Raw genomic sequence first — 10646 nt, 5'->3', positions numbered from 1 at the left:
GAGTGCAATTACAAATTTTTAATGGAATAATTTGTAATTTATTATGGTAAGAATAATTCAAATTAATTATTTGAAATTATTTCCATAATAGGAAGCCTCCGAAATTAATTTGTGGTCCCTACACTGCCCATATTTAACTAAAATTCGAAATCCTATTTCTAAGAGAAAAGGAAGAATAACGTGTGTTTTCTGGTTCCAAGAAAACACGTGGGTTTTCTTCTCCTTTTTGAACTAGGAAGAAATATCTATAAGTAGGGTTCTTCTAACCAAGAAAAAAGAATAAGTTTTCTATACGATACTTGCCCACCCAAGTATTGAGAGAGTTCGGCTATGAACTTGGGATCATTGTAGAAGACCGTATAACTGCATTCTAACTTATGGATTCGCTTGAAGGTATTTGTTCACGCTTCAAGAAGTATTTATCGAATTAAATTTCAGCAAATTTATGTGTTCTAGCATAATCGTATGTATTCCAACATAAACGTATGCGTTATCTATTATTCATGTAAGTAGTATGATTCTGAAATGCTTTCGCTAGGCATATATTTTCCAACATACACCCGTATCACTAGGCCTTTTGGGGGTGTTTTGATTGTAATTCCACACTTAGTAATTTTTAGACATTTTTTATACTTTTTCATTGTTTATTATTACTTAATGCATGTTAATAATAAAATTGGATTTAAATATGGAAATGGTCCACCTGTCGGGTCGATGTAGATGTCATCACTGCTTACAAAATTTTGGATCGTGACCAATCAAAATCGTAAGAGCACTGAGTTGGGGTAAGGGATTTGTGTCTAATAAAGGAAATGAAGATAAGGATTTAGGGGTTTGGGTAAAAATGGAACTAGGTCGAATTCTAACGTGTGACTGGTTAAAATTTATTTGGACAGATCAAAAATAAGTGGGACAGACTAAATGACATGGGTTGTTTAATCCGATGACATGTGTCCAATTCAGTATTTTAAAACTCTTAATTCGTATTTTAAAATCGGATATGTGAGCCGTTAGTGGTAAGTGGCATGAATGACAAAATGTGTCATGATGATGGCATAATTAAGCACAACTTTTAATTAGTAGCATAACTAGTTCGATGACATGCTTGAGTTTTTTTCCCTAAATAAAAATCTAAATAAGATTGTACATTGTTCTATCAGAATAACGAGAAAGAGAGGGGAGGGGCTGGGGGATTTAGGTGACCAAGGACAGCATAGAGGAATTAGAAGATCAAATAGGTGGTTTCTGTTCTGCTACAAAAATCCTGGAACTATACTTTGCATACTCTACCCAGTTTATACCGAATACAATTTCAAGGTCACACATGACTCACAACGGAAAAAAATTGACACCATTTCAGACCAAGACACCTGCTACATGTATGTCTGCAGGAAAAAATAATGGACTGCAGTAAATAGAGCTATCGATTAAAAACCTAAAGCTCATCCGACGTCTACTCAAATCAAATTTATCCATTACTCTGTCTTGAAGTAATGTGCTACTGTACAGCAGATGGCAAATATGTTTCTCAAATAATAATCAGTTGCTAGATCTCCTTAGAAATGCTATTACACCTAAACCTGCAACTAATGCAGCACCAGCAGCTACAGCGCTGTAAGCTGAAGCCCATGCAGATTCTGTATGAGCATAATCCAAACTGTTGGAGCTTGAACCCTTCCTATGGCCACGCTTTCCTGAATAGTCTAAGTGCAATCTTAGTCCCTGTTGGAGTTCATTTCTCTCATTAGTCCTTTTCTTGTATACCAGAAATGATGAACAGCATAACAGTATCAGATAGTATCATGTTACTTGTAAGTAAATACAAATCTACGGAATACCAGCCGAAGAGATCAAGCAAACATTATGACGAATCCGTCCATATATATTAACAGTGGATATAAAATGTAGCTGAGTAGTGAAGTTGTGTTCTATGATCTAAGAATGTATGTGTTAACAAAGAAGTGAAAATGATTCAATCAAGAGATTTCTTGCACAAGTATTCAATTAGTCCAGACTTTTTTAGACTCCAAATATTCAATTTGATCCAACGATATCCTACCTGTTATCTATATTTACTTTTGAATTTTTATCCAGACAAACTAAATCAAGTTATAGAACGAAGGACCAGCTGATCATACCTTCCAACCTGCAGATCTTGCATGGTCAACTGCAGCTGTGAGATCACTTTCTGTTGCTAGAACAACCTTGTCATGGTCTTCATCTTCATACTACAAGACAGTATTACCAATGATTATATCATCAAGTGAGGAAAAAACATGCACAATTACAATTAATCCCCACCAGAATTTGAGGAAGGTTCTTCCGGTTAATGTCATCCCCCACTCTCTGAATAATTGCTGTTATGACATCTGTCATGCTCCGGATATCTAAATCAAGGAAACAGTATGGCCACATGGAAGTTAAAACATCATCTTTACTGATTATGACGGAAAGTGAAATCATATATATACAATTTCTTACTAATTAATAGGTTTTGTGTGATCACAAGAAGCACATTTCCAATGTCTCTCTCTACTACAGAAACATGAATAAACAAGAATACTGCACTACATATACAATGCAGGCTGACGGAGATTTAAACAGTACCAACTCAAAGAAGAATTAAAAGGAGTTAATATGCAAATGATAAGATGAGCATATTAGTTTGGAAGACAAATCTCAAGATGCATAACATTAAACAAGTCCCCATTTTTCATTTTGTGAATTAGGAAAACAACACAAATTGCAAGATACATGAGGCTGATATGACAAGTTCTCTGAACGTGGAAGCAATATTAACTTCAAGGTCATACATACATGACAAGTTCTTGTCATTCTTATTAAGTTGCAAAACATTGAAAAGAACATACTGCAGTTGAATCTGTGCATCCTTCCCATTCTGTCTTGAATCTTGAATGCAAAAGTATTAGGCAGGCTTGACGAAGGATAGGAAATAGATCTTCTCAACTCTACCCCTTCAGAAGCTAATTTCAAGGAAGCAATGCTGAGATCATGTCATATAAAAGGGTGTTCAAGTTAACTATAAAACAAATAAAAAGTAGGAATTAACACATATAATATAATATGAAAGAAAGGTCCTAACCTTCGTGTATCTTCATCATCATCTGGAGACAATTCCATAGCTGAATCCCAAAACTTTTGCATCCTAGTATTTGCAACTTCGTTATTCACTCCAGAAGTATTTCCCACCTAGTTAGTGAGCAATACATTAGGAATAAAGCTTGGGTAACAAGAAGACTTAACATGTAATGTGTAGACATGAATAAATATCCCTAAATCTTAAACTTTTTTCCAATAATTCCATTTTTTTATAAAAAAACTGATATTCAGAAATATTTATATTTGCAAGGTGTTTTATGGGAAACTAACATACATGATAATTTAGCCCATTAAAGAAACAAGAAAGTTGAATATATATACTAGCACGACATCCAGAAAGGCCGAAAGTGTTTTGGTAATAGCCTGAAGCAGACAACATTGGACCAAGCTTAATTCTATATATATATCAACATAATATGAAATGAACTCCATTAATTTTTGTCCGCACATAGGAACAGGGGAACTAACAAAACATCACACATCCCTTAAGAAGTCAGTCTTAGTAAACCTTTCTCAAGGAGAATAAAACATATGTTTTGGGGATATACTCATCAAGCTCTTGTATATAAGGTTTACGTTCTCTTTCTTGTGTTTTTTTTCTTGAGGTAGGGGAGTGGAACAAAAACGAAAAGAAGCAAACACAACTTGTAGGCATCAAAGAGGCAGATATCCTATATATAACAAACAAAATATTAGCAAAAGACAATTTTCCAAATTCAAATGTTGCTTGCAGTTATTTAAACTTAATGGGTTCCTACAATGATGTCAAATTAAATCTATAGTGGTAACTGGGTTCAAATCAAATATTTAAACATATTTACTAAATTTCTCAATATATATATATATATATATATATATAAAACTATTGGGTTCACATGAACCTCTAATCTAGGTTCTAAATCCCTGTAGTCGTTCTTAATTGTGTTGCATAAAACATAATTTGTTATTTAGAAAATTGGTGATTTGTTGTGTTGTTTGGGCTCTCCTAAAATATTGTCGCACCCATGTTGGATCGTCCAATAATGGATTACTTTTGGAGAATTTGACACACACCCAACGGCATCTTTGAAGAGTCTAAGCAACACACATGATTTGTATTTCATTTAGGTCATATGCATGCCTAAAGGATTCAGATTAAACTAACTGCAGTCTCATATTTTACTATTCTCATTCTTTTATCATGATGCATGGTTAATGTAACAGCTTACCATTAAGAGTTGCAGCTTCCAATATTTGACAGGTTAACATTTTCCCAGACAAGATCAATTGTGAGTGAGTTCAGTTCCATAATCTTCAGAAATTTACATGATCAATTGCAAGTGCATTCAGTGTTAAAGTAACTGGCTTGGGAATAATCTCCATACAGTGCTTGTTATGTTTTTTCATTTCCACTTTCCACTTTCCATGGATAAATACAAACATGACGAGGTGGATACTTTCTGGATATTCTAAGCTTGTGGAAAGAAACTAGAAATGCATAGTAACAACACTTGAAATCTGTCACCAAAAAGTAACATGTCTGTGTCTGCTGCATGCCTTACCATGGCTACAGCTGCATGAGTGATATGAAGCACATCAACCACTGCAACTACAATTCCATCTGCAGCAAATAGTTATACAAATGTAATAAGCTTAGGAAAAGACGATAACCACTTATAAAATGCACTCTGAAAGGTCAATACTACCTACCTCTATCAATTACAGGTAGGTGTAAAAATTTCCCGTCATGCATTGTATGTAAAGCATCAACAATAGGTGTATCCGTTGTAGCACATTCAGGATTGGGAGTCATTACCTGGATGGATCACATAAATCGTTAAGTATGAAAGTTGTCAGGGATCAAGTTTTGTTCTAACACCCAAACAGAGGAAGAAAAAATAATAGTAGTTAAGAAACAATACAGGTTCTCAATTTCTTTTATTTGAATTACAAGAGTACAAGAGAGACTACCCTCTCAACAATAATGGACTCTGGTGAAAGATCTTGTGCTATGACTCGCATCAGTATGTCCTTTGAACTGCAGAGACCATGAGGAAAATCTTTTTGGTGGTTAGCATGCCATTCATTACAACACTATATATAGTTTGGCTTGTTAAGATGGGGAGAATATGTTGGAATTCTTCATAGAATTCACCCAAGATCACAAGTAAATCATTAGATTAGATAAAGATTTGAATCTATGAGAATGGTAAGGGAACTAACCTTGTTCCATGACAATAACTTTATTGAAGAAGACAAGATCTTCTAAGTCTTGATACTGCTCTTAATCTATTAGTTCTTCTCAGAGATGGGGTAGAAAAGAAAAGAAGCGTAGTATCTGACTTAGGGACCATATCCTTATATAGTCTGTTTAAGTATCCTTTCAGGTTTAAACGGTACCTTTTCAATAAGTCTCCATCAAACTTAAGAAAAGGTCCATGGGTTTTTATTTTATCTAAAATAAACTCATATTAATATATATTTACTTTTAAGGCACAAAACTTTAATACTTTACTAGATCATACAATGGGCTACTTTATTGATAGCATATCTATGTACAAATATATTAATATGTGAGTCCATAAAATAGAAATTACTAACAGAATACTCACGTTAAAATTCCTTGTGGTTTCTTATCAACAGCCACAATTGCGGAGCTTGTTTGAGATTCAAGCATCTTTTTTGCTGCGTCTAAAACAGTATCGTTTGGTTCAACTGTAACAGTCCTGGAAACACCACAGCAAATGGCTGGTGACTTGCAGAAAATCAATTTTCTGTTATATGTGAAAAGACATACTCTTGAGGAGTTTAAAAGTGAAGATATTACCTACTTTGGATTCTCAGAAATGATTGTAGATAGTGAAGGCCGGAACATTCTCTCCCGAAGTGTTTCAATAAAAGAATCAGAACCTGAACGATACAAACACGAATTAATTAAAATACGAAAAAGGTTAACAAATCTTACTTGCAATGGCCATCAATCAGTCACATGAACTGGGTAAAGTCAGCACATAAATAGTTCTTGAAGCTATATCAGTAACAACACAAAATGTTCGACAACCAACCAGAAACAGATGCTCCCCAGTTTTTTTCAACTCCCTCGACAGAAGCTACAATTGCCTTTCCTTTCTCTGTTGCCCGTTCAAGTCGAGCAATAGCATCATAAAGACATTTTGCTATATCAAGCAAAGCAATGACCTCACCATTTTCTACAACTGGCAAATGTCTAAATTTTCCTGCAGCGAGTAACCAACCATACTCAGGGTGAGATGTAGCAAAAGGTTGCAAAAAGTATTACATTCTGTTATTTCAAATACACCAACCTAGTACCATTTTCTGCAATGCTTCTACAGCAAGTGTGTCTGAGAGCACAAAAACAGGATGTTTTGTCATAACCTTTGAAACAGGTGTTTCCTGAATATTGACTTCACTTGCAATAACTCTTGTTGTTATATCCTTCAAGAAGAAAGAAACGCAGATAGAAAAAGGAAAAGTAAGTAAACTATATCAACTCAGGTGAAAAAGGAAAACATTAGCTATTAGAGTTAGAAGCATTTTAATATTAAAATATTAAAGTGCATGACATATTAGAGTGAAGAAAGTAGTCATTATTCTTGGTAATTCATGTAACTACTATGACGTGTTCTCTTCATTGTTTCTTACTAATTAGCCAACCACACATCAAATCCACTATCTTGACAGTGAAATCCTACATGTTGTATTCATATGTTTTGATGATTTTAACAAACTATGATGTAGTAGGATCTGGTAGAAGGACCTAATCCTTTAAGCTGTGGGCGTTCAGGACATGATAGTGGAGTGCAGCTCTAAAGCTGCCAAACCTGCAGTGATAGGTGGGCACGGCAGCGGAGGTGCAGAGTTCTCAACCAATAGCATGCTACAAGGTTGTTTTGTCCATCTTATACATTAGACACTTTGACAAGAAACAACCTAGCTTTTGCAATCAAGAATATCGAAATGTAAAAACCATTCTCTCAAGGAAGAAAGACTATTCTCACAAGCGGCAAGGGACCTAATAGAGTGATCTGCAGAAGTCTTGAATTGTCATTTGAGTTTAGTATCTTGTGCTCGTATATTGCAAGATCTATTCCTATGATTTAAAAGAACATAGATCATTTCAGTTGGAACCCTTGTGCAGTTGAGTTCATGGCTAGAGTTAGCCGAGTTTTGTTTGAGTAAAGTCCATATTAATTAGAGGTAGTTGATATAGTGGGCAATAGGGCTATTGCTTTGAGTCTTGTAATAGAGCTGTTATAAGGGATGTAGGATTAAGAATTTAATCCTTTGTGATTACTGGAGTCTGTACTTACAAGTTGCTCAAAGTTAGTGAAGTATTTGTGAAATCCTTTATGACAGGTCGTGATTTTTTCTTCCCTTGAGCAATAAGATTTCCATGTAAATATCCTTGTTATTTACTTCAAGCTTTTACTGTTCTTCATGTTATTAATATAGCTAAGGGACCTGATCTCCTAGATGGTAGTGGACTCATATAAGCCAACACTACACATATATAAAATATTTAATGTTTTCTTCCTTATGTTGAGTGGATGAGAAGTATTATGTTGTAAATGATTAAGATTTATAATTTGATGTTAGTATAGTTACAACACCACCACCAACAACAATATACCCAATGAAATCCCACAAAGTAGGGTCTAACGAGGGTAGAGTGTACACAGACCTTACCACCACCTCCTGGAGGTACAAAGGCTATTTCCTAAAGACTCTTGATTCAAGTGTATCAATCCCAAATACAAAAAGATAAATAGAAGTATAAAGTCTGTAGGACTGAAACAATAACAATAGAAAAATAGTGTGACAATCTAAATACAATAAACAACATATGACAAGAACTACAAGGGCACGACTAGTCCTACACCAAGCACTAAACCTCACAAGGAAAGACAACACTCTCCCTTACTATCCTTCTACCCTAATACGCGACCTCCACTCCTTTCTATTTAAAATCATGTCCTCATTACTATGAAGTTATACAATGTCCTATCTAATCACCCCTTCCCAATACTTTTTTAGCCTACCCCTACCACACTATGAAGTTATACAATGTCCTATCTAATCACCCCTTCCCAATACTTTTTTAGCCTACCCCTACCACTCTGCATACGCCCTACAACCAACCTTTCCCACCTCCTCACTAGGGTGTCGACACACCTCCTCTGCACATACCCAAACCATTTCCATCTCGCTTCCTTCATCTTGTTGGTCATAGAGGCCACTCCCACCTTCTCTAGAATAACCACATTCCTAATTTTGTCACTCCTAGTATGTCCACACATCCATCTCAATATTCTCATCTCTGCAACATGTATCTTTTGAATATGAGATTTCTTGATTGGTCAGCACTCAGCCCCATAAAATAAGGACGGTCGAACCACCACTCCGTAGAACATACCTTTAAGTTTAGGTTTTTACCATATAAGACTCCAGAGGCAAGCCTCCATTTTATTCATGCCACCCAATGCAATATGTGACATCATTGAGTGTAGTTAGTGAAATGAAAATATTCAAATCTCCAACATCTACTGAGTGAAAAGAAGGATTGAAGTTGAACCTTATCTGTCAATATACCACATAGTAATGCATTCGAGTCAGTCAGCAATAAAGCATCAACTCTGCGAGCAGCCATCCTGCGGCAAGCATCATAAATACTTGTAGACTCAGGTACTGTTAGAGCTTTTGAAAGCCGGAGTCTCTTCACTGTCCTCTCTCCAGCCAGACCCCTGTTTCAAATGTGAGAGAGAACCAATCATTTAAATTAAAAAGTAAAACACAAGTGAGGTAAATTATATTGTTAATAATACAACAGTATACCTAACCCTATGATTATATAAATTAGCTAGTGCGTAACCCCATATGATTTTAGAAAATCAAGTATATTCACTAGCAAAGAGATCTCTTGGCTAGGACTTGCATAAAAGATTTCCACTCGATTGATCAACATCTCAGGTCTAAAGAAGTGAATATACTTAAATGGCTAAAGAACCCCAAAAACAAAAGCACTGAATTATTTTTAAAAAAAAATACCTTCATCCGCCAATAATCTGAACAAAAGACAACCTTTGGCTAACTTACACTCTTATAGCTTAGAGAACAAATGCACAAATCGACGGAAACATTACATGTACTCGGTTGTGATTTTTGGGGATTGAATGCAGCTAGTCTATGAAGTTCTACTCAATTTGAAGCATCTTTTCCAAGATTGTTGGAAATATGGGAATCATCATTTTCCCATCGAATGATTTGTTGGAAATTTGGGAGAAAAAGACAACACAAATAATATTTAATATTTAGTAGGAGAGAAGTGTTTTTTTTGTTGTACATGTACCATAATTAATATTCACATGCTCCAAGTTCACGAATAAAATTAATTAAATTTAATGTAGACTTTTCCGCCAATTCATGTATCTCCTAATACTTTAATCTACTAGTTTATGAACTAAATTAAATATAATGTGAACAAGTTTATTTTTTCAACATCCCCTTAAACTTGATTCCAAGAGCCATTTGCAGCTTCTCAAAAATATTTATCTTCAATGGCTTGGTAAAAATGTTTGCAACTTGTTTGGTGAAGTTCTTTCAACAAGCTCCTAAGACAAATTGCATGACAAACACAAGAAGAAGTTGTCACATACTCTGTGTAAACCCATTTGACTTCAATAGTGCTTTTTCCTTCTGGATGCTTTGTCAACTCCCAAGTGTCGCTCTTTTTGATTGCCCTGATTTCTTCATCCATTGCATTTCTCCATTTTGGATTACCAGCAACATCTTCATAACTTATAAGTTCGTTGTCCACAAATAAAGAAAAGTGAGTTAAATCACTTAAATTTTCTGTTACTTCTTCCGTTGCGTCATACAAGTCTCAAAGACTTCTAGACTTTCGAGGTACACTGATTAAACTTGATTCTCCAACTTCTTGAACTTGCGATGGAGGTAGGCAGTATAGTAGGCCAATCCACCACTTCTTCATCATGTTCGTCATCAAGGAATGGACTAAAAGAGAAAATTTTCTCCTTTAGATTTTCATTCCCAAGCACTATCTTTATCAACTTCTACATCTCTGCTTATGCTAATCTTGCTATTTCTTGAGTTATATAACTTATAACCTTTAGATCTTTGTGCATAACCAACAAAAACATACCTCTCACTTTTTTCATCAAACTTAGATCTCTTCTCATTCGGTACATGTGCATAAGCAATGCTTCCAAACACTCACAAGTGAGCAACTTTTGGTTTGAGAACACTCCAACCCTTTTGCGGTGTTTTTCCACGAATACTTTTGGTGTGACGGTGATTTGATAAATACACTTCACAGGCAATTGCTTCAGCCCAAAACTCCTTTGGCATATTTTTGCTCTTCAACATACTTCTTGTTACGTTGAGAATAGTTCAATTCTTCCTCTCCACCACGCCATTTTGTTGAGGCAATCTTGGGACAATCAAAAAATGATGTATTTCATTTTTCCCACAAAAAGCCTGGAATTCATTTGAAGTGAACTCTCCATCAT

At 35.2% G+C, this 10646-nt stretch overlaps 1 protein-coding gene across 4 annotated transcripts; it reads right to left on the bottom strand.

Annotated features, from left to right (window-relative positions):
• Nucleotides 1-1242: 1242 nt before the first annotated feature.
• Nucleotides 1243-9426, bottom strand: LOC129896515 (CBS domain-containing protein CBSCBSPB5-like). 4 transcript variants are annotated; one of them, XM_055972438.1, is made up of 14 exons: nt 9166-9426; nt 8693-8861; nt 6423-6555; nt 6165-6335; nt 5931-6009; nt 5712-5825; nt 5071-5137; nt 4810-4915; nt 4662-4720; nt 3104-3210; nt 2871-3004; nt 2302-2387; nt 2139-2228; nt 1243-1722 (listed from the first exon to the last, which is right to left on the bottom strand). In XM_055972438.1, exons 2-14 carry the CDS (start codon nt 8765-8767, stop codon nt 1540-1542), a joined length of 1404 nt encoding a protein of 467 aa, XP_055828413.1. In that variant the 5' UTR covers nt 8768-8861; nt 9166-9426; the 3' UTR covers nt 1243-1539. The 4 variants fall into 4 exon arrangements, with proteins under 4 accessions (XP_055828413.1, XP_055828414.1, XP_055828412.1 ...); XM_055972439.1 differs by having other exon boundaries at nt 9214-9426; XM_055972437.1 differs by having other exon boundaries at nt 9261-9426.
• Nucleotides 9427-10646: the final 1220 nt, after the last annotated feature.

The sequence above is a fragment of the Solanum dulcamara genome, chromosome 7 (assembly GCF_947179165.1).
Source record: "Solanum dulcamara chromosome 7, daSolDulc1.2, whole genome shotgun sequence".
In the NCBI taxonomy this organism is placed as follows: domain Eukaryota; kingdom Viridiplantae; phylum Streptophyta; class Magnoliopsida; order Solanales; family Solanaceae; genus Solanum; species Solanum dulcamara.
Note: the sequence above shows the minus strand (reverse complement) of the source record. Positions and strands in the feature narration are given on the sequence as shown.

Bases quoted from the DNA above. Each gene is read 5' to 3' on its own strand.
- LOC129896515 (XM_055972437.1), bottom strand. The intron at 6,336-6,422 runs GTTGGTGTATTT...TACTCGCTGCAG, and splicing joins ATTGCAGAAAATGGTACTAG to GAAAATTTAGACATTTGCCA. The intron at 4,916-5,070 runs GTAGTCTCTCTT...TGATCCATCCAG, and splicing joins AGTCCATTATTGTTGAGAGG to GTAATGACTCCCAATCCTGA.